General features: G+C 40.5%; 1 protein-coding gene across 4 annotated transcripts in view; it reads right to left on the bottom strand.

Moving 5' to 3' along the window:
* arhgef1a (Rho guanine nucleotide exchange factor (GEF) 1a) overlaps window positions 1–27809 on the bottom strand; it is a 260502-nt gene that overhangs the window by 79859 nt on the left and 152834 nt on the right. Inside the window, exon 1 of one of the 4 annotated variants that reach the window (XM_028795073.2) lies at window positions 24395–24686. The exons of the other annotated variants lie outside the window; for them this stretch is intronic. Within the exon in view, the coding sequence (XP_028650906.1) occupies window positions 24395–24460 (66 nt within the window). The 5' untranslated portion in view covers window positions 24461–24686. Of the gene's footprint in view, window positions 1–24394; window positions 24687–27809 lie in introns of those variants that run through there. 4 annotated transcript variants of the gene reach the window in all.

Raw genomic sequence — 27809 nt, 5'->3', positions numbered from 1 at the left:
TGCCTTGTGCCCTGTGTTGGCTGGGATTGGCTCCAGCAGACCCCCGTGACCCGGTGTTCGGATTCAGCGGGTTGGAAAATGGATGGATGGATATTTTGGTTCCTACAAAAACCAGCAAGATACCCACATGAACCATTCTTTCCCTGCCTGTGCTCCCACATTTTCCTCTTTCTTCCTTGCATGTTTCAAGTTTAGAAAGCCATCTGTATGGCAACCATATGCAGATCCTAGGACCTGACTTACAAGCTTGATGGGCAACTATAGAATTACAGGAGCTCTTCTTAACACAAGAGATGCATTAAACCAAAAGCTGAAGTAGGAAGTGACCCACTAACACTTCCTCTTTTTAACCATGAATACTGTTCAGTTTCCATGGAAACAAAAACAATTGCAAAAGCAGCTTCCTTGAATCAGCCAAGAAATTGCATTTTCAGGGGCAAAAGGGCAATTGTATACAAGAGTTAATGAAGGCAGACAAAACTGTACATGGAATCTGTGTGAGTTTGAGCAAGGACAAGTTCTGGTCATCACTTTGGGTCCTGATGCTCATGACAGATTTCATATTTCAAGCAGATGACTGCCTGTTTGGTCAGCTGATAACATCAGATGCTTTGTCACACTTTTGACCCCTGTCTCATTACCTCTTGAGGATCATGCTTCCTTGCCATCTCACCAGCATGGCTCACCAGCATGGCCTGTAATGTTAGTGTCATGGGGCAACCCAAAAACTCTTGAAAAAAGGTGTTGGCGCTGAATGGCTTGAAAATTCGAAAGGGCTTGAGCCCCCTAAATCAGAGAGAATAAACAGGAAGAGACTGCCAGCAAGAGAGGGAAACTGCAGAAAGCTAGACGTAGGTATGAAGTTGTGTCAATTGACAACAGCCTCAGAAATAGGGGATCAAATGCCACTAAAGCCTTGCTGGAGTATTAAAAAAAAGAATGGTTGACTAAACTGCCTGAATGTGTGGAAAAACAGAATACTTATTGGTTACTATCAGATGTATTTGGTGTTTTTCGGTGCACTAATACCCAAGGTGACACTGCCTCTGATGCCAGAAATACAGCTCACAAGTTGAGGTACAAAGACAGACCACAGGCATGGTTTTGAATTCTACATTTTAGGAGGAGAAAAGTTAATTAGCAACTGGGTAAATGAAAGGCAAGAAAACCAGCCAGGAAAGAAACAAAGTAGATTAGAGTCAAAGCCCTTGGTGTTTGGAGGAAAAAAAGAAAGCAAGCTGCCTCCTTGGGCTGTTTGGAAGCTGCCTATGTAGCCCCCTAAAGGACCAGACTAGTTTTGAGGTGTTTAGTGCCCAAGTTTGCTTTTCTGTCTGCTAGACAAAACAAAAAGTCCTGGTGACATCTATATAAGTGTGCAGTACGATGGCTTTACCAAATATTTGTATATAACAGGTCATTCTGTAAGTATTAGCTGGTGACTGAGCAGACAGCAAGTAAGTATCAGACGCTGTTCTAGTGTTCATCTAATTTTAAAATTGAGATGTCTAGAGCACATTCCCAGCATTCCAGATTGCTCAGATGTGTCCACCAGATGGAAATTATTGATATCCATACTTTTCCTTGAAGACTACAATTCTCGAAATATTGAAACATTCTAAAACTTTTTTGCGGGGGCAATGGCTTCCTTTCTTGTATTTAAGCCAGCAATAAGCATACTTACGTTCTTTGGTTCCAGTACATATTTTGTGCACATGGACAAAAGGTTTTACCTGACCTCTCTGCGTAACAGTATCCCACAGACTTCCAAGTTAACAAAAAAAAAATGTTGTGGCCTTCTCAAGCTTTTAAAATAACTCAGATAGTCTAGGTGCCTTAAACAAACCTGTGGGTAAAATGCAAATGTCACATTAATGCCGGATGGTGAGTAAATGGTTTTGCAGGAGTGACCCTTGTCAGGTGTCATATTCTACTTCAGGTCACACTTTTGCTATGTGCTCTCCCAGTGTGTTCCATCACCTGTGCGATTGTTCTTAATAGCTTCAATGGCTCAGTGATTAAGAGTTAAAAGGAACAGACAAACAGCTTCTGTAGTCAGTTAGTCATCATCGCCTCTGGAAAAGGATGTGACAATGTTGGGCTCAGCAGTAGTGTTAAGTTGAAAAGGCACAGCTCAAGCAGCAACAGTCAAGTATTGTTAGATGACCAAATTCCTATTAGGACTTGAGTGGCACTGTTCAGACAGCAGAGACGGTAGAAGCCTTCATCACACAAACCAAGAGGGACTTCTTAAAAATAACACCTCATCTCCACAGTTTACTAACGGTAGTATGGTTAGCAGTGTGGTCTACCAGCTAATTGCCTGGATTGGACATCACAATGACACACGGGATTGTGTCCCATTTTCGTGACTCTTTTGGTAATCTTGTTAGAATTTTAATATATTTATGGTTTACTATTCTTAAAAAAGGTACAGTGTACTCCTTGTAAGCTTGTGTTGTATTAGTACTCATGTTGGTATTGTGACCCTGACATCCCCCCCAACTGCAATGTGCACCGACACTGGTTAAAAACAGGCAGGAACTGGTTGTCCGCTGCTGCTTCAACTCTAAGTTCGCAAGCTCACTGTGTGATGTGTCTGTTGTCCGGTGCGTCACGCAGGGAACGTTTAAAACTGGCTGCTGACCTGGCCATGTGCTCACTTTCTGTCATCTCTCCTCCTGAATGTGCTTGACTAGCAGCCACTGAACCTGCTTGAAGAAGGAGCCAATGTGTTTTTTTAATCTGAAGAAGGGCGCTAAAGCAGGAAGACTGTCAGCATTGCTGCTTACTTGCTGTGTGTTTGAGTGATGGAAATGGCAGCTCCTATTTGAATAAAAATGCTTAAGATGAAACATTCCATTTCCTAAGCTGTTTATCTAGTTCATGGTAGCAGGTATCTATCCTGGTAGTATAGGGTGCATTGCAAGAACCCTTCTGAAGGGTGCGCTAGTCAACTGCAGACCACACTTACACACCCACACACCCATAAGGGATCAAATTTGTACAAATAAGGGATCTTTGTCAAAGATCAAGCATATGTTTTATAGACATAGTTTTCATTAACAGGGTTGCCAAATGGCAGGACCCAGCCCAGCAACACTGAGTATTACACTCTGGATAGGAGGAAAATCCAGTGCACAGCATACTCGGAAAATGAAAGGATGCCAATTAACCTAAGTTGCACATATTTGGGATGTGGGAAAAAAAATAAAGTATCCAAAGAAACCACAAAATTAAGGCAAGAATTCCACACAGAAAGTGACTAAGTCTCTGGAATTGTGAGGTAGCTGTAATGATCCACTGTGGAGGATACAGCTGAATAATACAGAATACACAAGAAAATAAAAAAATTAAAAATGAAAACTGGTATCCATCCATCCAGTATCGAGCTCACGCAATCAATTTCAAAGTGGTGGAGGCTAAACCTTTTCCAGGAAGCATTTGTGTAAGACAGGAATCAGCTTTGGACAGGGTGCCTTTTATTGTGGTTCACTTTTTAACCCTTTGCGGTCGTTAGGCCAGAAAACTGGCCTTAGTAAAAAGTGCGCTATAGGTCGTCAGGCCACCGCTGGTGGCCCTGCAAGTTTCTGACCGATTTGCACAGTTGCCTGGTCGAGAAAAGTGGCCTGTGTTATTCCTACGTGCTTGAAAAAAATAACTGCTGTAATTATTGGCGTTTTTTTCAAATAATTAATTACGACTAATGTAGCGTGACGTTGAAAATTAAATACGACTGCAAAGGGTTAATGCTGGGCCAATTTAGACTTGTCAATTAACCTTACATGGTGATATTCATAATGTGACAACAGAAACGGGGAGATCTTATATAAGCTTAAATTTAAGACTTGGATTTGAACCCAAACTCCTAGAACTGAAGTGCACTGCAGGTTCTTGCCATTGTATAAGCTGGTGTAAGAACTGAAGATTACAATAGAATAAGTAAGGCTGATGCCAGTTGACACTTTAAAAGAAGTTATTAAGTAAGATGATTGGCAGATTTTAACTTAAAGCCATTTTAATAAATGATACAGTTTATGCCATTTACACAATGCCATCTTGATTCTTTCAGATGAAATTAGGCGTGCTTTTATGCAAAATTTCATAAAAGGGAATAAATACACTCTCACATAAACTGATATTTAAATGCTGAAAAAAAAAATCCATGCTTAGAAAAGCCCAAAAATTGCAATCCGTGGAAGCCCTTTTTTCTCTGCAGAAAGAAACCAAAAACAGCCAACATGGGTGGGAAAATTGGCCATCTGGAAACAGTGCATAAGGGGCACAGACGGAAGCTGGTTAAGAGTAAATTTCACAGAAATGCTAGGAAAATATTTTACAACACTGAGAACGGTAGACACCGAAATAAAGTAGTAAGTAGTGTAATTCAACTCTTGGGGACCCTCGAACTTCAACTTCATGTTCATTTGGATATATTAGGCAAGCAAAAACTGACATGCCATGTCGAGTCAAAGTACACAGCCGAATATCTTTAAATGTTGCATATCATTTGCACTATTGCTCAAGAACCATTTCCCTCTGCTTTTAACCGGAACATGAGCAAATAAGCCGCAATCTAAATGTGAATATCACTAACTACCTACTTAAAAAAAATATTCAGAAAGAAACCGGGAAAAAAACTGAATTCATTCCTAATTTTTTTTTTTAACACAATCACATATTTATTAAACAAAATACATTTGGGTATAAATGAAGCTCAAAACAAAATACATTTGGGTATAAATGAAGCTCAAAGTCTGAAATTGCAGACTTTGAACAAAAGCAAGCCATCTAATCTAACAATTATTAAACTAAGAAAGTCCAGTTGTACCTGCAAAAAGGAGAACCAAACGCAGACTAGTTCAGTCATCAGTACAAAAATGAATAGGAAAGTGAAGAAGAAAAACTTAAGAATTGTGAGAGCTGAAGCCTGACAATGCACTTCATAAAGTGATCGTTTCTAAGTGGGCAATCTTCAAGTGTAACGTACTTCCCTGCAGCACCATAAAGCAGTGTTACAAATATTAATATTGACTCAGCACCTTAATCTGCTTAAAGAAGGCAAGTCCTTGGTCAAATATAGAAATAGCAAAAGAAAAAATTCCAAGAACATCTGGACTCCCAGCACCATGAAAAAAAGAAACGATCAAATCAAACCCCAGCCAGCCGCAACATCAGGTGAACACAATAAGTAAACTCCTCGTCTCTTGGCTCACTTTCAAATATTGTATTTTCTCCTTCCTGTATCCTTCCAAAGTTTCCTCAAGTTCTTTTGCTTGCTACAACTTAGTGAAGACACCATGCTCCAGTCCCAATTGGCCTCTGTCTAAGAGTGCTCTAAAAGGTCATATTTTAAAAGAATGTGACCCAATTATCTTACTGTGACCTATGGGTCAAGACTGGACTGCAGAATTCAGTCCATGACACGTTCCTATAGAGGGGAAGGTGATGCCAGAATATGCAATAGCATACGCCGCATAATTATTTATTGATGTGTGAACACTTCCTGAAAGACACAGTTGTCCAAATGGGGTGGGTTTGAGGATACGATTGTGAGTGAATGAAAAGATGGAACTCTGGAGAGAGCAACATACAATTGTCCGTGACTGAAAACTGGTTTTGGCAGATACAGGCATATCATTTTGAAAGTGTGCCCCTGTGCCTGATTAATTGTCATTGCAAAGGCCAATCTAACAGGAAATTGTCTGCGTGTAAAAGTAAAAGGCAAATTTGAATCTGATGGGGTCAGGGATTCTCTCTCTCTCGTGTGTCTCTCTCGTGTGTGTGTGCGTGCCTCTATCTGTCTGTCTGTCTGTCGCTCGCGTGCGCGCGCGCCTCTGTCTGTGTGTGTGTGTCTGTCTCTCTCTGTCGCGCGCCTGTGTGTGTGTGTGTGTGTGTGTGTGTGTGTGTGTGTGTGTGTCTCTTGCGTGCGCGTGCCTGTGTGCTGTAAGTGAATGAAAAGGTGGAACTCTGAAGAGAGCAACATACAATTGTCTACGTGTCTGAAAATTGGTTGTGGCAGATACATGAATATCTTTTTGAAAGTTTGTCTCTGCGCCTTATTAATTGCCATTGCAAAGGCCAATCTAACAGGAAATTGTCTGCGTGTAAAAGTAAAAGGCAAATTTAAATCTGATGGGGTCAGGGAAATCCGGGGAATATGGACAGTTTGTGAAGTAGGAGCTGCGATTGTTTTACACTCCAGTACATTGCGGTGAATGCTGAGAACAGTCAGTCTAGTGCCTTTACAGAGACTTCTTGCTGGCATGAGGTTTCTTGGAAGCATGATGACTGAACCAATTTTAAGTTTGACTTTATGCGGAGGCATGCCAGTGGGAGTAATGGCTGTCCAGCGGGTCATGGGAATAACGCCGCCGGATCGCCAGTCGGCATCGTTTATGGTCGGAACTACGACGGTATGTGATCTTCGAACCTCAAGCCCAGTGCATTCTTTAACTGCCTTCCTACCTTATGAGTCCAGCCCCCTCTCTCTGTGGCGCTGCCTGTGTGTGTGCGCGGCTCTCTCTCGCGCTGCCTCTGTGTGAACCGAGGTTCCACTAAGGTTGACTAATGAAAAGTCAACATGGCTCAGAGGTGCATGTGGAGTCTAGCAGAGATGAACGTGAATGATGGCAGGTGTTGCGAGTTGCTGCATCCGAGTTGGTGGGCGTGGCTCTGCGAGTTGTCGTCGTATCCAATGGTCTTAGAGTTTGTGGGCGTGGCTGTCTTGTGTGCTTTCCATGGGTGGCTACTTGTCGGCGGCTTAGTGAATTATATAGAGATAGAGATAGAGATAGAGATAGAGATAGAGATAGAGATAGAGATAGAGATAGAGATAGATACAGTAATCCCTCCTCCATCGCGGGGGTTGCGTTCCAGAGCCACCCGCGAAATAAGAAAATCCGCGAAGTAGAAACCATATGTTTATATGGTTATTTTTATATTGTCATGCTTGGGTCACAGATTTGCGCAGAAACACAGGAGGTTGTAGAGAGATAGGAACGTTATTCAAACATTGCAAACAAACATTTGTCTCTTTTTCAAAAGTTTAAACTGTGCTCCATGACAAGACAGAGATGACAGTTCAGTCTCACAATTAAAAGAATGCAAACATATCTTCCTCTTCAAAGGAGCAAATAAATCAATAGAGCTGTTTGCTTTTAAGTATGCGAAGCACCGCGGCACAAAGCTGTTGAAGGCACAAAGCTGTTGAAGGCGGCAGCTCACACCCCCTCCGTCAGGAGCAGAGAGAGACAGATAAAAAAAATCAATACGTGCCCTTTGAGCTTTTAAGTATGCGAAGCACCGTGCAGCATACTTAAAAGCTGCACACAGAAGGTAGCAACGTGAAGATAATCTTTCAGCATTTTTAGACGAGCGTTCGTATCGTCTAGGTGTGCGAACAGCCCCCCTGCTCACACCCCCTACGTCAGGATCACAGATAGTCAGCGCAAGAGAGAGAGAAAGAAAAGTAAGCTGGGTAGCTTCTCAGCCATCTGCCAATAGCGTCCCTTGTATGAAATCAACTGGGCAAACCAACTGAGGAAGCATGTACCAGAAATTAAAAGACCCATTGTCCTCAGAAACCCGCGAAGCAGCGAAAAATCCGCGATATATATTTAAATATGCTTACATATAAAATCCGCGATGGAGTGAAGCCGCGAAGGGCGAAGCGCGATATAGCGAGGGATTACTGTATATATTTAAAGTGATCTCTTCAATCAATCTCTAGAAGATATCTGTATCTGTCAAGAAACTATTTTTATTTAAACTTCAACTAATTAATTAAACACGGTTGTGATTCTCATCATCAAGGTTTCTGTTACAATTAAGTCATCAAGAAGAGCACATATGGGCATTTCATAAAAGCACAGAGACCTATTACTATTTTTGTATAGTGAGAGCTTATATTGTCCATGCATTTCATCATGATGTGCCAACTCTATAATTTTAATCTGATTGATATTTGTGAAATGAATAGAAGTAAATTTTCTATAGGATGAGTCAGTTCTCAAGGTTGATTTCAAAGCGTGGATGACAATTGAGAGCATGCACTAATGTCTGTACACAAAAAGTCAGGTATCATCTGTCTAAGGATGGTAGTAAAGATTAAAATAATACATCAAATGAGTTCCTTTTTGCCTGCTTTGCTTTTCTTGCTATAAAGAACCATAATGCATAAAGAGTTCAGTCTCAAAGGAAAGAGAACATCCTAATAGCCAATGTCAGTAATTAGTTGGGATGGGTGGTCCACTACAGAGTGACACCCTTTGCTAATGACAGCTCAAGCACCTACATATAGCAAGAAGCGTTGTGTTGAGCAGTCCTCACTCACACCCTGCATCTAATGAACTGTGCAGTTGGAAGACCTGGCCTTGAGGCTTTGCTGTTATCCTGGGGGAGCAACAATAGCAGAGAAAGACAAATGACTGCATTTGAGTGCAATACTGCCCACTCAATCGATGACTTAAAAGGTGGTCTTCTGACTGAATCCTTTGACATTAGGAAGGCTGCCAGCAAGAAAGATATCTGGAACTGTAGAGGAGCACAAAGTGTGTGCACAGTTCATATTTTCCTGCATGCTGGACAGGGTGTCTGGGCCCGCACAAAGCACATGGATGTTTGCAATGTGATACATCACTTTGTATGTGTTAAAAGGTGAGATCCAACATAACGTAGTAACTGATTTGCTGACAATGTCAAAATGCAAGAAATTAATAAATTCAACTTCAATATTCCTTGTAAAATAACTACATCCCTGATCAACTTATACTCCGGTGATGTACAAAATAGTAGAATGTGTTTTGAAAAGAGGTATGACTGGGGTGAGTGTGGTGGGGGGGATTGATCAGAGGCGAGTGTATATCCAGCACCTTTCAAAACACATTAACTAGCTAATGGTGCTCATAAAAAGAACAGAATTTCCAAAAATACTTTGTACAATTGATTTATTGATTTAATAATCATAATTTGAGATGGCTGCCATGCTCGCTCCTTTGTGAACTGATACTCTTTTCTAGTCTGTACAAGCGTGGATTGCACACCACGTACTTAGGAAAAATAAATTAGGAAAAATAAATTGTGCTATTTTTCCTATACACAAAATAAATCATACTGTTAGGTACACCTTATCTTGTATTTCAATTAGCTTGTAGTTTACTTTGCGGTAATTTTACTGCTTTATACTCAAACTATAAACAAAATTAAAAATTAACAACATTCGTTTATTGCTCCCAAAGAACCTCCTGTGCCTTAGGAAAAAGATACCACGCTATGGTGGTGGCTGTGCAACCAATTGGCTAGGTACAAGGAAGAATTTCCCCATCTTCTATCTACCATCTCCTTCTCTTCCAATACTCACAAAATAATAGACAATCACCCATACTGGCCTGTGGTGCCCTTAGAGCAGTCTGAATGCTACTGAATGTCAAGAGACTTACATATCCATCTTACTAACCGAAGGTTGTAAACCGGATATGGACGCAGGGCGCTGGGCACATTGAGGCGCACGTGCACTGCCGCACAATATGGACGAGGCGCATCGAAGCCCACGCGCACTGACGCACTGCGACGAGCCCGCCACAGAGCAAAAAAAGAAGAGAGAGGATTCGAAGGTTGTATTACAGTACGGAAACCCCACAGGTCCACACTACACAGCATATTTGAATCACATTACAGTATTACAGCACAGAAAACACAGAAACGCCACCAGATGGAAAGAAACAATACACGAGCGCTCCGTATTAAACGTAAGTGCAATTATAATTCTTAACAGTAGACGCCGTATAGCTAACGGAGTCACAGCTCCAAAAACAAACAGCTCAACTAACGGAAATACAAAAACGAGCCCGCATGAATACACACGATGAACGCAGGCGCCTACAACGCGTTTCTAAAACAGTGGAGGCAAAACAGTCACGGCTCCAAAACGAAACAGCTCAACTAATGGAAATACAAAAACGAGCCCGCATGGATAGACGCAATGAACGCAGGCGTCTGTTACCTGCTTTACATTCAACGCCAATAGATCTTCAGAGAGAGCAAGAGATTGCGCAGACTATGATTTCCAATTTGAATACCTTACAATCCGCTGCTTTTAATAAGATTGTTCTTGCCACAGAAGACAACAGCCCGATACCCAAATACTACTTTCCTGACAGCCCTGGGGGAAGCGGAAAGACGTACCTTTATGAAACACATATACATTTCTTTTCTGCAAAACAACAGTTAATTATCGCATCGGCTACAACCGGGATAGCAGCTAATTTGTTAATAAATGGTCGGACATGTCACTCATTATTCAAGCTTCCAGTTCCAATCACGGAGACATCGGTGTCAACTATGAAAATGGACAGTCACAATGCAAATGAAATCCGTCTTGCAAAACTATTGATTTTAGACGAATGTACAATGGCATCCAGTCATTTACTCAACACCATTGATAAACTTCTACAAGCGTTAATCAATAATGATATTCCATTTGGAGGAAAAGTACTTTTATTAGGAGGAGACTTCCGACAGTGCCTGGCTATTGTTCCGCATGCCATGCGAGGTGCCCACACAAAGACACCGCTTTAGTACAAATATGTTTATTTAATTCAATGACAACTTTACCATGGCTACGACCTGTAAACTAAACCTGAGGTGAAGCGTGCACGCCAGGTTGTACAGCCGCCCGAACGCGACCGCCCACACCACCGCATATACCACGTTCGTTTAGTAATGTAGCCCTCCATGCCCGGATCCGCCGACATGGCCACTTCAGCACGCGAATCCGCTGCAGTCAGCAAACGACTTCTCGCTGACGACACAGCCATAGAAACACAAAAACGAAACTGCATGGCTAAAAACAATAAACGACGGCGCCTACAACCGAGTCACAGCTCCAACAAATATGTTTATTTAATTAAATGAACTTTCCCAGGACGCACCCACCCTTCATGATATTTCATCCCTCCAAGTATCAGAGGGAACAGAAAGTGATTGCCACTCTTGGATTTGCGATTCTTTCAAGAATCGCGGGCTTGCTGGTAGAAAACTCTAAAGGGTAATGTGTCACTAACCACTAGTCTTAACACAGCAGAAGAAAAGAGGATCAAAGCCAAATTATAAGGTGTACAGCAAATCAAACATGGTCAATGCCATCCCTGTCTTGCAGTCAGGCTCAGCACACCAAATCCTACAATCAAGAATAGTTGACAAGGATGCAAAGGTCCATCACAAAATGACTTACAATATAGTGACTTGTAAAGTAAAGGACACCACCCTCTCAATCCTAGCTCTAAGTGTTTTGGGACCAGGAACTAATCCACAAGGACTCTGGCAGATCATTCAAACTGTACATTGGGAATCAGATGTTTTATCTCCCGTTTCACCTAATGTTATTTTATTTCTGTTCATATATCTTATATACTGTATTAGGGTTTCATTGTTAATTTCTACAATTCTACGTATATTTTAATAGGATGAATTTACCATATGTTCAGCAAAACCATCAAAGTTCTAGCTTCATCCAACATCTTAAAGACTCAAGTGGTAGAGCGATTGCTGTTATGAGTGAGTGTGGGTGTGTGAATGTGTTCTGTATAGGCCTGGCATCTTGCCCAGGGATGGTTGCTGTCTTTCTTGCGTGTGACTCTGCTGGAACTGGTTCAGCAACCCCCTTCCCACACACACACACACACACACACACACACACACACACACACACACACACACACACACACACACACACACACACACACACAATTTCCTTTAAAAGAAAAAGAAACTTAAAAAAAAAAATGTTAAGATGGAACATAATTAAGCACCATCATTTTAAGTAAAATCAAACAGAGGGAGGTAGTGTCTCCAAGGATACCCAATACTTGGGCTGTCAATTGCTTTTACGCTAATGAAGTCCATTTGATTGACAATTGTAATCCATTTAGACCTCACTATGTTGAATGGGCACTGCACTATAATTCAAACTGTCCTTTAAAGTCAACAATGGACGACGTGTGGCATGGCTGGGTGAACACAGTCATTAAGCCAAGTGAAAGATTAATGTTCCTGCTGTCTACATAACTGGAATGACCCTCCCCTGATCTTGACCCCAGCACTATTGTTTGCCTAAACCACATTTCTGTTAATCCAAATATCCCAGTCAAAAAGAACTCAGTGAAATTCAAAATGTCCTGGGAAAGTATCACATTTTACCTTACTACTGTGACTTTAGATCGGAGTACCTGGCTCAGGTATAGATACTGAAATGGAAGCTTCAGGATGTCCTGGCCCACCCCCACTCACTCAGGTCTGTTTCAGTCAATTACCCTTTCACACAGAGTAGCCACTATCCCAACGTGAGAAACGATCTGTGCTCTCGCTGCCAGGCCCTATCATACATTCTGTGGGTATAGACAATGATCCGGCACTCAGGCGCTCTGACAGGCAGGCAGGCAGGCATCAAAGACAAAGCAGCTCAAACACAATCAGAGCCACAGCACTGCAAAGAACAAAAGCGCTTGTTTCACGCAGCTGCGTCTAGAGTTCACTTGAAAATCACAGCCTTTTAGACACAGAACTGGCCAAGCTGGCTATCATGATCAACTAAAATGAATGGAACACAAGTTGCATCCCCATTTGTCCTGAACTTCAAAATAAAAAAATAAAAAAATAATAAAAAAAAAAAACCTGGGATGATATTTACCATATCTTAAAATGTGTCCCACCACTCTTTTTGATTATCCCTCCAAGGATCAGTCCAGAACAGGGGCAAATTATTCAACAGCCATCAGTGTGCCAACTGTAGCCACAAAAAAAAAAAAAAAACCCACACACGCACAAACAAAAAAATTAACTATTAATTATTGCTATAATGCAGCATCCAGATTATTTCTAAAAAAATATGACATTCACAAACCATCCACCTATTTTCCAAATGCACTTTTTTCAGTACTCCCTGGGGTATACTATTATTAATATTCCACAACCCCTAATCAGAACATGATTGGAAGAATAAATAAGAATAAGAGTCAGAGGTAAAAGAATAACCCATACAAAACTCAGATTATACTCTACTGCATTTTTGTTTACTTTCTTTTGATCGCTTCCCAGCAGCTGAGAAGAAATCACAGAATGACTTTTGTTAGGATAGGTAACTCAATCTGAGCCTGCCAGGATGTGGCTCAAGCAGCTTAACACAAGCCTGCTTGTCCAGAAGCGGCTCTACTTTGGCAGCTAGGTGTGGTACAGAGCACTGGGGATTGGTTTTCATCTCACAGAATCTACAGAGGAAACATTAGGCCCCCCCATTGATTTTTGTACGCTCCCATCCCCCTCATCCCCAGAGTGCCTCCTTCATAATGACACCCATTTATCCTAGAAACCCCTGCGAGATGATTAATATCTGGCGAGATTAGGTTGCAAGGCGCACAAATAAGAGTGGTGGTCCACAGAGGCTTTTAGGGCAGCACAAGATAATACAAACCTAATTTTTGTAAGGTTGAACTTGGATACATTTATTCTCAGATCCACCCAATAATATTTAGGATCATGGACGGCTGGAGACAAAGACAGAAACAACCCTGGACAGGGTGGTAGATTGTCACAATGTAAGCTAGAGCTGGGTGGTTTGCAAAATAGTTAAGCAATGAAGACAATATTAGCATCTAGTTTACCCATAAAGCATTGCAAAAGTAGACGGACAAACATAAAACTGATTAATATCGTAAGTAAGAGAGGAGCTGCATATCCTTCCTTTGTTCTCCATTTGACAAATTCTTTCTAAAGTTCACGGCGAGTCAAAATAATGTTAACACTAATGGTACTGCTATGTATATACTTATATACAATTTTTGTGGACGATTTATGTGCCACATATGGTACATGTGTTGAACATGATGGCGAACAGGTTGAGACATTCCTATAAATTATCTTGGACATATGAAGTATGTTTTGTGAATAAATTGTTTCCACCATTCAAATATTAACATATATTTTGACTCGCCATGTATATTAAGGTTTCTTCAGTCTTAGAAGACTGTATATTTTGTATTTTAAGCTTGAATATTGGTACATTATATTACGATACACCTGTTAATTTTGTGATACTTAAGCAGCAATTTGTTTGTGTGCATCCAATTTGTAAACCAGTACAGGGTTACAAGGAGTAGGGGCCTTTACTGGTGGTACAAAAACTCTTTCCTGATCCTGCCTAGGACCTTACTGGTCTTTTTTTTCTAGCAACTATAATTTGCAAACACTGCACCTCACTGCACAAGGGCAAGGACAATTAAAAACCTAACTGTAGCTTTAATTTGAAAGCTCTCTCATTAATTAAGCAATGTCTCTGCTTGGCTTTAATAGTTCAACACATACACAAAGCAGAGGTAGGCGGCAATCTGTCCATGTCTCTATCCTGGAGAGTGGTCTGACAAGAACCAGATCCCATACACAATTCAAAGTGCATGGTACTTGCTGCCAGATTAAATTAACCAGACGCAGACAGATACACACATCAAGAAGACTGAATTTATAAACTATGACGCTAGCTACTGAAAAACTGTTCTGCAGGTTATCTACATCAGAGTATTAACCCTCTCTTGATGCTTCCCCCCCCCCCCCCCCCCAAAATACAAGACCTCTCAAATTACACGTCACTCTAAACTACTAGATAATCTTAAGTGTCCCTTATGTGCAATTTGAATGTCAAAGACCTCCTCAAGAACCATCTCACAAACACTGGGGAGGTTACAGATTACAGAATAGAAGCCATCTCACCTCATGTCATCAACTCTGGTAATGTCACAGCAGTTCTCCAAGACTCTCAGCTAAGGCTGTAGCTCAGAACTGAGCAGCAGTGAGGGACATTCAATAAAATAACGAAGTTCCATTTGTTAGAGTGAGCTTGCAACACACCTGAATGTGTATTTGTCAAACATAAGCTCACTGCCTGTCTCAGTGATGTCAATGTATGTGGATGTTTATGTAAGAAGACTTTCAGTTGTGTGAGGTTCACAATCTCAAATTTGTCTCAAAAACCTTGACAGCTCCTAATATATTAGTCCATTTTAATCTAGCAGTCTGGACACACAAATGCAACACCCAAGATGCAAGTATCTGAAAGTTGTCTATCCATCTACAAATATTGTCTGACTCCTGAAAAATGTGAGAATATTATTCTAGCATATATCTTTTCAAAAGATTGTCTACATGCTAGAAGTACTAACACATAACAACTGGTTTACCATTTTCAATTCAACTTAATACAAGTGTGGATTTCAGGGGGCCAATAGCCTACTCCAGCAGCATTGCAGCAAGGACATAACCAGCAATGGAAGGGGCGTTCATCACAGGACACATTTCTACATACAGGACGATCTGAAGCACCAATTGGGACGTGGGAGGAAAACCAGACAAATAAAATCTCATGGACAACTACTAGGCAACACGATTCACACCCAGGTCGATGGATCTGTGAGGCAACGGTATTAAACAATGGACAACTGTGTGACTCAACCAATTCAAAATACTAATAATCTGTTTTCAAGAATTGCAATCGGTCTGCAACTCTGAACCGGCCATATTCTGACATTTCCACTTAATACCCCGGTTTTAAATTTACAGTATAAACCGATACTCCAACTACACAACTCCGTTTATATACTGATAATCACACATTCATATTCCAATGATCTCATTTAACAATCCCATGTATCAAGATATAAATAACCTTTTTTAAAATTCAAATACTTTAAAAATGACTACAATATGTGAATATTGCCATGTACACTTTCGGTAGGCTTTCAGAAGAGAGAGTCCACCAAACAGCTGCCATTGCCAGTTGCCCACCTAACCTCTGCTATTGCATCTACAAAAGTCAAAAACTCCTTCCCCAGTACCCCAATCTGGCAATGCTATTTAACAGTTGTGGTTCTACATACTGATAAACCCACATCACAACAGAGTATTTTTAACATTTGACATTCTACCACGACTGTTGTGCAACTCCATCTGGCATCACTGTGGTCTGCTATTCCTCAGTGTAACTCATGACAAACTCACTTCAACTGCTCCTCATAGGTCAGTCCTATGTAGTCTCACTTTGAAGTCTTATAGCTCAGCCAACTTTTAAAGTACAAGGGTCTAGAAAAGAAAGATTTACTCTTATAAAATTACACAATTATGTTGTTTATTGCCAGCTTACTAAATATAATTGGGTATCCACAAGATTCTCCGATCTAAGATTTATCCAAAAACAAGGTTTGTAGTCACTGCACTAGTCTTACTGTTGCTCCTGGAAAGCCCACAGCTTTGTTTTTTTCAACACCATATCTCAGACTATCACTTTGTTCTTCACAATTCTGGAGCTTAGTCTTTATATACAGTAGTTGTAGTACTATGATAACCTTGAAGCACACGTTGTGTCACCAGTAATAATTCTACAGTAGTCTATCATGGCCCACTGTTCCTCAAGTTCTCCCCCACTAGGTACCTCTTCAGAGGACTTAGTGGTCCATTATCATAGGGGTGTCCCTCTGACAAGCTCAAATTCAGAAACAACTGGGCCTTGGTGCTTGATTTTAATCTCGACCTTAAGATGTGACCCACGTTAACACAACCCAAAAAACTTGCTTCTTCGAGGACTACAGGTCAGTGTTACTAGTGATGTAATGTGCGGTCTGGGAAGCCATCAAAGGCTTGTCACAAAAAAAAAAAAAAAAAAAAAGCTAGGCATAACAATGTCTACAAATGAGAAAAGGCTATTTAGTCCCTCTAGCTTGCCAAGTCCAATACCATGTTAAAAGATGGCTCTCACAACAGGCCATTCGAGTGTTTCAAGTTAACTTAACAAGCACGGCCCATATGGATGGAGAAGAACATGCAGACTCCAGACCGACAATGGAGCTGGGAATCAAACTTTAAGGCAGATACATCAAAGAATGCAGCACCAAGCTGTTATTTTATATTTTTGCTATACCTGTCCAAAGCTGTATCCTGCCATGCTCCCAGTGCTCCTAGGATAAGCTTTTGCTTCATACATCTCTAAACTGGACTAAGCAGATTTACTTAAACATTTTACTTAAATTCTTGAGGATGTTACTTGCTGTCATAGAAGTAATGTAAAAACAAAGACTGATGAACTCCAAATAGACTTTTTTTTCCTTTGTCTATAGATTAACCCGAACTAAAAGAGACACAAACACCAGCCAGCAACCACTTTATAGTCCAATGGGCGTGTTGCCTTTTTTTTTTTTTGCTCTTTATTTTCTGAGCAGCTGCAGAAAGTAATTACCGGTTCAAATTAAATCATTAGAGCCACACAGGATCAGAAACTCCACATGCAGCCCAAAGCAGGAGGTGTCCTTGTAACTTGCTGCAATGCTTTTAAAGCTGGGTACAGGGTCAGCAAGCAGCATTTTAGTGTAGGAACTATGCTCATATAATGACATGGCAGCATTTTTAAGTAATAGAAAGGGCATGTTCAGAAACCTACAAGTTAACCATTGCACTAACTTTTTAATAGGAGCTAAAGGTTGGTTGAGTGTTTCATAATAAAATTACAAAATGAATGCTACTGTGTTGAAAGAGATAATCAGCCTGAAAACATCTATGATCTGATTCACAGAGAGGGCTGACATGTGATTCTGAGAGAGAACAAGATGAACAGCACAGTCATTTTCACAGAGGCCAATTCAAATTCTCTTGTAGCACAACTAAATGCTAAAGTGCGAAAGAACAGAGTGCCATATGTACTACCCTAAGAAAAGAAGCCAATGAGAACATGAACAGCTAAATGCTAAAAATGGGGAGGTAATCTTCATACCTGATTCTACAAAAAAAGGATCTTTGCTACTAGTAAAAAATAAATAAAAAAATTGAGCTTCCTTTATTTTGCACATAAAAGCTGTCACATGATCAAGGAGCTGTAATCTACTAATTGGGCTAGATAAACCTGTATCTAAATGTATATAATAATGAGTCACAATAGGATCTAACCTTCTGCACAACTCTGCATGCCGATGAGACAGCTAAAACTTCATTCATGATGTTCATTTGTATAACCCCCTTTTTCTTATCAGTTTGTTGTTCCCCAAGGCACTAGGGCAGCACATTTGCTCATTAAAACCTGGGTAACCAACATCCATTTTGCTATATGCCAGATTTTACACACAAGAAATGAGATGGAGTGGCTGATGCTACAAGGGCAGACACTAGCTTCTGCAATCCATGTTCAGAAAATGAATTGGTGGCAGTTAACTCCTCTGCGATGTTTCTAAATGGACAAATTGACTAATGGGCAGCACGGTGGCTGATTTTGCTGCTTCACAGCTCCCAACGATCAGGTTCAGTTACTGGCCTGGTCATAATTTACATGGTATTTGCATGTTTTTCCCTAGTTTTATTCAAGTTTCTCTCTGGACACAAAGACTGGCCTGGGAACGCCTTGGGATTCTCCCGGAAGAGCTAGAAGAAGTGGCCGGGGAGAGGGAAGTCTGGGCATCTCTGCTCAAGCTGCTGCCCCCGCGACCCGACCTCGGATAAGCGGGAGACAATGGATGGATGGATGGATGCAGGATAACTAGAGTCTCTCAATTACATCTTGCCTGAAGAAGGAGCCTGGAGTTTCCTCAAAAGCTTGCATATTGTAATCTTTTTAGTTAGCCAATAAAAGGTGTCATTTTGTTTGACTTTCACTAAATTAATCTGGTGGAAATTAGTGATGGACAAAAAGGAAAATACCAGACAGAGGCTGAAGCCAGATTTCAGAAAACACTTGGCCCGATAACAAATACCTTTTTTACAATTATATTTTGCAAATTGGTTTATGTACCATTGAATGACACAAATTAGTATCAAACTTTTGATGTATGCTTTATAGTAAAGCTAGATTATAAAACTGCAAATGAAAAAGTGAAAAAACTTTCATTTTTGAAACTAGTCTATGTCTTTAAACAAACATAGTTAAAAATTCTAAACTGAAAATAAAGAAAAAAAATGTGTGCGGAGTTAGCTTGTCAAAATCCTTTTGTTGTCTGTTCCTTGGCTGCCAAGTTATACAGATTCACATTGTTTATTAATTTAGCTGAACTTGTTTAAATAGCTTAGCTTTGTGTCCTAATTCAATTTACCCCAGTATGACCTTTTGGCCTCCTCATTTTGCTTTTGTAAAAGTGTGGCATTTACTTGCAGTAGGTCACCATTACTTATTTCTTACTGTAAATAAACCAGTACAACTCTGTAAAGATGGGAGTCCAGGTCCCACAATAAAATACCACATGGCATACTGTATCACTCATTTCCCACAGAACAGGAGGTACCGTTTGAAAGCATCATTTGTAACTATTGTTGGAGACCAGACGGGAAAAAAGTGTCAGATGTCTTTGGCCGGTCAATTTCGGCTTTTTCACTCATTTTATGGAATACCGAATGTGTCATTTTTTTGCTATATATACTGTATTTGTAGTGACCAAAAATCTGGTACATCCTTCGAGTAAATGACTGGGCGTCGTTATAGTGTGATTACTGAATTGTGCTCCATGCTGGCAGAAGTAGTGCTACCTTTTTAAAAGAATGAAATGGACGGGTAGCACCTGCTTGCCCCGTGGTATTTTTGTTTGGCTAAATCCAATAACAATAAGTAATTTATAAAAAGAACAGTACCAAAGTCACGGTCATATCTTTGGAAGAGGTGAGAGGAATGTGGTTTCAGTGTGCAAGCTTAATAAGCATAGTGGTGAAAATTAAAACAGTAAGGTTGGTGTTATCTTTTACAGCAGATTTGTTTCCCAGGCTTTTCACTTCATAGAGCTGTCATAATCAGCATCATTTCAGTTTAATGAATTTGGCAAAAAAAAAAAATAAAAATCACAGCTGAACGAAATTTCACCCTTAATTCTCTTTCCTACGTGTGTTTAAGGTTTGGACAACATCTTTAGATAAAGTAGTTGTGATAGTTTCTTCCGGTTGTCTCAGTACTCAGTCATATGAAGTGAGCAACTTACGCTTTTGGTTGGTGGTGGTCAATATTATGCACTTCATTCCCATATTTAGCCTACAACTTATGGTCTGCACACAAACTGAAGCTACTGAAATATCTACTAAATTAGGGTGAAGTGCCTACAAGAACATATGTCCCGTGGCTTCATAGCACAGTAGCTGCCTGTTGGGTGTAAAGACTAGAAAATGCCTCCCACTCCTGCCTGGAACAAAGAGCATTTAAGGCTCCATACATCAATAGCATATTTTGTTAGTAGATGGCTAGGTCTGCCTCCATGAATAAAACATGTATCACGCCAATTAAACTACCTTCTCTACCTTCTGGCCATCACAGTCACCAACAGCATTATATTAAATTTCAGTTCTGCTCATCTACAAACTGATTCCAGCTCCAATAACATTAACATCTGCCAGGCCTGTAAGCTTTCCGCTTTACTACTTGCAGTGAGGTGCACACGATCATGTGCAAATAAGCTGATGGCCCTGGTGTCTGTCACATATGCAAACACGGCTGCATTTTGTGGGCTTGGTGAGTAAGGTGGATCTTTTCTGTGCTCTAACAATTAAATAAACAAACAAACATAAAAAGCACATTTGCAAAAACCACAAAGTAAAGTGCATCAAAAGCTTGTGATGAACAGTCAAAAACACTACGAAAATATCTCCCTGCGTGGAAGTGTACTTTTCAAGAATAAACTGCACTGAATTAAGTGCATAACTGGGTTAGAATCACACTTTTTATTGGTGAAAGTGAAGGTGCTGCTGTTTCTGGACAAGAACAAAAGACAGCAAATCATTTTGTTTTATAGACAAAGCCCAGATAAGCAAGGCATCATAGCAACGGGCATTGCTTCCATAAAGGCAGAAATTTAAAGAAGGTACCAAGAAATGTACAGAAGCACAAATGTCTTTAATGACACAGGTACAGAATACAGAGTGATCTTCACATATATATCCACTTATTTTAATAGTCTTTGTTACCTACTACATACAGTAAAGAAATGAGTTTTCTACTGCTGCACACTAAGGCCAGCATTGTCTGTTAAGGAGTCTTTATTGTGACTTGACACTACCTATTTTCTGTGCCACATCATGGGAATGTCGTAAAATACTGCGGAATAAACTACAGCTGTTACCAGGCTTAGTAACAAGAAAGCAGGTCTCTGAGGCATTGGTAGCTCAGTGCTCTGGTGACCGTCTCTTTGAACAGCCACCTGGAGCTGTTATTCCAAGACACAGAAGGCATCACCAGCTGCCATGCAGCCCATTTATAACTTACACTGCAGATCTGCAAGAATGTTTCACATTTGTTTAAAGACAGGTACTCCGCGTCATACTTTCAGAATGCAAATCCCACGCTCTTCAGCTTGAGTCAGAGAAAACAGAACACCACCTCTGCTCAGCCTCCAGCTTCCCCCACTACATTCCAATGAGACACATGCACAAATCCCCTAGCCCTGGCATGATGTAGTGAACTCTGAACTTCAGACAGCTCATCCAGACAGAGCCCTGCGTCACAGCACCACAGGAGTCCCATCGGGAGCACCAGGAGGCCCCCAGAGCGAAGAGCAAGAGGTGTGAAGTGGGTAGACTGCGTGATGCAGCATCGAAAGCAGAGAACTCTCCAACTACACGTGCTTATGAGGAGGCTGCTCAATGCACCACTATAATTTCCATATTTCAACAGCCCACCATTAGTCAATCTTAGCTGGTTAATTGAAAGCAACTGATTAATATTTATTAGGTGGAAAATTCATTTTAACATATGGTATTCTCTACAAATAATTAGTGGAAGAAAGTTTAAGAAAAAAAATTAAAAGATCTGCATAAATGATGCATGAAAAGATCTGCAATATCTATCAATCCATTTTCCAGAATGACACAAAAGAACTACAAATACAGAAAATACCAACACCAAGGAATGAGCAACACATAGTATATCAGATTATACGTGTATGTGTGAACTAATGTGGTTTATACAATTAATTAAATGAGTGGAAGAAAATCTTTAATATGTAGCCAGCAAAACATGTCACTAATCTGGCCTATTTTTGTCATAACATCTGCATAGATACAATAAATGGACAATCACAAATTCAGTGATCTAAATGACACAATCACACAAACACTGGTTGTCTGCAGTGTTCATTTATCTTCAAATATGATTGCTAAGGTGTAAGCTGTATTATACAAGGCTTTTACATTACTTTTATTAAACAGCATCTACTGAGACTCACAAATTAACATGCTACTAGGTAGAATGCAATGCATTTAAACAGACACTGATGTGCCATGAGACCATACAATCATCTAAAAAGTAAGCCAATGGAGAAACCCATGATTTTTCTTATATCCATCTATTTCATGAACGAACACTTTCCCTTACTGAATCGCCAGAAGCCAGAGCCCACTGCGGCAGTACTGCACACAGAATGGAAACTATTCCTTCATGAGAGGTCATTTCATCTTAATGCAAAATGACTTCCACCATTCCAACTTAACCCTGCTAATTAAGCAAATGTGTATTGTGCTGAAATGTAGTAAGCACCAGGAGAAACCAAAAACCTTATGGATAAAATATGGAACTGCAGGAAAGGAAGTGACCCTAAGTTCCAGGTGCTGTTAGTCAGTAGTGCCTACAACTGTGCTATAATACTGAATATGAGCAACTCCATATTTCATACAATGTAAATATTTACAGGTTATATTGTTAGAGACGTTTGCTGTGTGTGTATTGATATATTATGACAAATATATTATACAAGATAATTTTCTTAAATCTGCTTAAATCCAGTTCAAGGTCAGAAAAGGGGCAAGAACCAATCCTGGATGGAACACCAGTCCAACATAGAACCCCCTCAAATACATGCACATTGACAATGAACGAAAACTAGATGTGGAGTGAATGTGCCAACTCCATGTGGACAACAGCAACAATATTTGTTTTGTTATATAAAGCACACAAAAGTCCTTCCCACTCCATTTTTTATGTATGCCACAATTCCAGTTCATAGTAATAGGATGTGCAAGCTTACCACAAAAACAGTGACAGCAAGGCAACAAACCAACTCTAGACAGGTCACCAGTCCACTTAAGGCCAATTTAAATTTTAGGTCCAGCTTAGTTTAGGAATAATGGGGGCTCTAATAAATATTACAAAAAGCTATAGGTATTATGTTAATTCAGCACTTTACTTGCTGTATAATAACAAATGAATATATTTGTTGCACTACATATACTGTATGCCCATAAGCATACCTTTAAAAAAAATTGACGACTACTGAACAGTTGGCAGCCATGACCCTCGTAGAGCTAATTATTGACATGAAAAAGGAAAAGCACCTCAGCATAAACTCAGTCATCCATTACTTCCCTTATCACTTTGTTTTTAATAAACACTTTGCAACTTTACAGTATATAAAAACGCATACAGTACGTAATCATGTGACGTGCAGGTATCTAAAGTAATCGATTCCAGGTCATTCATTGTGACCCAAAGCTTTAGGACTTCATTTGTCCCCCGATTTGTCACCGTTTCACTAATTTGCAGGGGGGCCTGGATTCAAAGCCAGGCAGCACAAAAAAAACCCTATAGTCAGGAGACCTTCCTTCCTTTCTGACCCTGACACTGGATTTCTCTTCCTTTTTATTTTGCACGGGGTTGGGGGCTGTGGAGGGCGGAACACAACCTGGCTGTAAACTGTACGACAACAGCAATCTAAACACACACACACACACCCACACCTGCTTTCCTCAGCACACACCCTCCTAACATATACAGTAGGTATGCACCTAATTACGACTCCCAAGGCTGAAAGTCCTCGAGTGTTCAAGAGCACCGTTTACTTTCAACACTGAAAAACCTTTTGGGAAAGATAGGCGACACGTCTCTTTCTTTCATTTTTGGAAAGGATTTCCAACACGAGGTAACCCACACCGTAACCCACACTGATCTGTCGATTTCAGTCTAGGGAATCTGCGCTCTTAAACTCACGGCAGAGAAAAGTTGGAGCATCGCAAGTCGGAGATGCTTTTAATGAAATCACGAATGAAAACGTGGTCGGCCTTATTCCTACGCACACAAGGCAACAAGCCAACAGCAGGCAACATCCCCCAACAACGTGCTGTAGGTCTCAATTAAACGGCAATTTATAACCACAGCCATACTCTATGATAAGCGCCATGTGCCTGGACGGCCGTAATCTGGATTTATCCAGCATAATCAATTCCTAATATTTTTTTAACATGTTTTGGTAGCGGATATAAAATGTTAATGAGTTTTTAAAAAGAAGAGAAAAATAAAACGTCTTCGTCGACTTCCCCTTTTTGCCGGTGGTGCTGCCTTTCCTCCTTCAAGATGAAAAAACTTAAGCACTCAAAGTACCACTAAACACAGAGAGTGAGAAAAAAAACTGACCTTTAGAGTTATCTCTTTCATTCGCTCCTGTCGCGTTTTGGGGAGAGTTTCTATCATCCGAGACATTTTTATAGAAAACGTATATGATCAATCAGTGTCTCGTTCCCCTGATTTTAAACACTGTAACTCCAGTTTGATCTTGACCAGTTTGAGCAAACGGCATGGATAAGAAGCTCGTTAAGTTTTCGTTTTCGTTTTCTCTTCTTCTGCTCTTCCTTTCTTCTAAGCTAACACCACAATGAGCCTTTCAATTCCGCAAGAGGAAGTTTTTTCAGCACCCTGCTGCCCGAAATTAAAAAGTACCTCAGACCGCGCCCCTTTTTAAGGTAACCACGCCCAATTGGCAGACCCTCCGCCAGGATGGTTTTGCGATTAGTAGAAGGCGTGTTCATCACAACACAATACCCCGCCTCGTATGCTAAGTTTCAAACGCCCGTCCGTGAGAGTGGCTCATACCAAGAGCACTAGCAGACGTCTAAGGCATTATGGGTAAATTAACTGTACCAATAAACCGTTATATTTCAGAATAGACTTTGACTGTTAAACATCCCTCTTTCAGTATTTAATCACTCTCTTTATCAGACGTATACGAAATAAGGTTCGATTTTAAGGCGGTTTTATCATTTAAAAAATATATCCTAATCCCGCCTATATTAAAATAAGAGGCGGGCTCAGCACAATAAGAGCCGACAACGGATGCATTATGGGAGAAGCGTGGCACTCAGAATGACAGTTAAGTTCGGAGGTACATGTAAACATAAAAAAGAACCACGACAAATCATCACATAAGATATAATCGTTTGTTCTGGAAGTAGCAGCTACCACACTGCTTCGGTTTTACTTTTAAGATTTAAATAAACGCACCGTTAGCCATGAGTCTGTTCTTCGTTAAAATATCTCCGCCCACTGCCAGGCTTTTTAAAAAATACAATACACATGAACAATTCCAAATAAGGTGGTTGGTTTTGATACCCCATTCTAAATTGATGTGGGTTTGTGAGTGTGCCTTGCGATAAGAGTGACGTCTTGTCCATGTTTGTCTCCGGCTTCGTCTTGGATGAAGCTAGTTGAGGAAACATTTAAGTGGGCGGGTTCGAAAATGAATGGATGGAGCTGTATTTTAAAGTGTTCATACAGGTATTCTTTCTTACAAGCACTTAATGGCGGGCTTATTTATACAGCTTTAGAAAACGGATGGTTTGAGAGCCTGCCAAGAATAAGCCGTTATGGCCAGAACATGAATTGTACTGTACATGCAATAACAAATAATAGCTGTTTGCTAACACTAATACAATACGTGCACCACTGCATCGCTTCAATTCCTCTTACAACAAAAACAAAGAGAAGTCAGAAATTGCAATCTTATTAATATAAGTATTCAGGCTCTTAATTCAGTACTTTAGAGCAACTGCAGCTTCAAGTCTTCCTACATTAAGTCTCTACAACCTTGCACACCTGGATTTAAGCAGTTTATCTCATTCTTCCTGGCAGATCCTCCCAAACTCCATAGACTGGATAGGAAGTGTCTACAAAGTGCCACCTTCAAATCTCTCCCCACATGTTCTATGGCAGTGTTTCTCAACCCCTGGGTCATGACGCAATTTTGGGTTGCTGGCTGCTGCTGGTTGTCAAGAATAGCTATCGTTTATAATAGTAGTGGGGCATGAGTGGTTTGCACAGTTGGTCACTGCTACAGCAATCAGTCTTGTTTCCCCCCATGCTCTGTCAATCACGCTCGATTAATCCACCACCCCCACCACTCTGACAAACTCACTTAATTTGCCAAGGGAAAACCAACCCTGCAACCCACCCCCACCCAGTCTCACGATTGTGCTCAGTTCACCAAGGGGAATCACACCCCACACTCTAACAATTATGTTCTATTCACAAATGAAGACCACCACTCTCCCTCCTTGTTTAGTCATGAAGACACTTCCAGGGCAAAAATTGGGTCACAACACCAAAACAGTGTTAGGGTTTAAGTCTGGGTTTTGGCTGGGCTACTAAGGACTGTCAGTAATTTGTCTCAAAGTCATTTCAGCTCTGTCTTAGCAGGTTTTCTTCAAGGACTTCTCTCTTTAATTGGCTGCATTCATCCTTCCCTCAATTCTGACTAGTCTCCTTGTCCATGGCATTGATAAGCAGCCCCCATAGCATGATGCTGGTGGTTCCAAAGTGCTTCCATTTCACAATTATTGAGGCCACTGTGCTCCAGGGAACACTCAAAAGATCTGGAAATGGTCTTATACCTTTGCCCTGATCCATGTCTCACTACGTTCCTATCACATAGGTCTACATCAGGGAAAAGTAGTGTTTCTTCCCAATGAAGAGGTGGAGGGGGCAAAGCCCCCTAGTTTTTTACATTTTCAAAACTTTCTGAAAACATGTTTCCACTTTGTTTTATAAATTATTGAGTATAGATTGATTGGCAAAAAAGGAAAATACATCTATTTCAAATTAAATCTACAACAAAAATGTACTGTAGAGTCCATCCTGACTGGCTACATGGTGTGCTGGTATGGTAGCAGTTCAGCTAAGGATCACAAGGCATTGCAGAGGGCAGTGAAAACAGCGCAGATCAACACTGGAACACAGACACCATCTCTGCAGGACATGTTTGCCAAGTGTTGTCTGGGCAATGTAAAATGAATCAAATAGGACCCTAGTCCTCATGCATGGGCATTCTTCTCCCTCCTTCCATCAGGCAGGTGCTATAGAACAATTAACACCAGAACTGTGAGACTTCATAATAGTTTCAGCCCAAAGGTAAGAAGGCTGTTCATCTATCATTATGTGATAAACTATCTGTAATCAACTGAAAAATTCAAGTGCTTTTCCTGTGTATGTAATCTTTTGTTTAGTGTTATTTACTGTGATTTGTATTAATAGCATATTTAAGTGTGAGCTTTTTCTTTTCCTGATGTTTATGTTGATTATCGTGTCTGCAAGGAACATTATGCAAGGAAGAATTTCACTGTGTACATGTGACAATAACAAGACCTTGACCAATAAAGTGTGCAGAAAGTGAAGGGGTCTGAATACTTTTTGAATTCACTGTATGTACTGTACATATGTAAATATACATACAAGTATATATCTGCACAGAACAATCTTATGTTCTCAAGTATTCCAAATAATTATAATCATAAGGTAAAGTATATTAAAGATCAGCACACTGACATACTGGCTAGTGCTGCTATGTCATGACCGCAGAGTTCTGGGGTCAAATGCACTGTCTAAGAGTTTTACACGTTCTGATTCTCTCTGTCTCTGAGGGTCTTAGTGTACACATTTCAAAGACGTGGATGCTAGATTAACTGGCAACCCTGAACATGTCCTGTATGAGCGAGTGTGAGGGTGTGTGCATATAGGTGCACAAGATAGCCTCTGGTCGGCCATAAACGTGAGCTGGATT

Source organism: Erpetoichthys calabaricus, chromosome 2 (assembly GCF_900747795.2).
Source record: "Erpetoichthys calabaricus chromosome 2, fErpCal1.3, whole genome shotgun sequence".
Lineage (NCBI taxonomy): Eukaryota > Metazoa > Chordata > Cladistia > Polypteriformes > Polypteridae > Erpetoichthys > Erpetoichthys calabaricus.
This window is presented reverse-complemented; position numbering and strand designations above follow the sequence as displayed.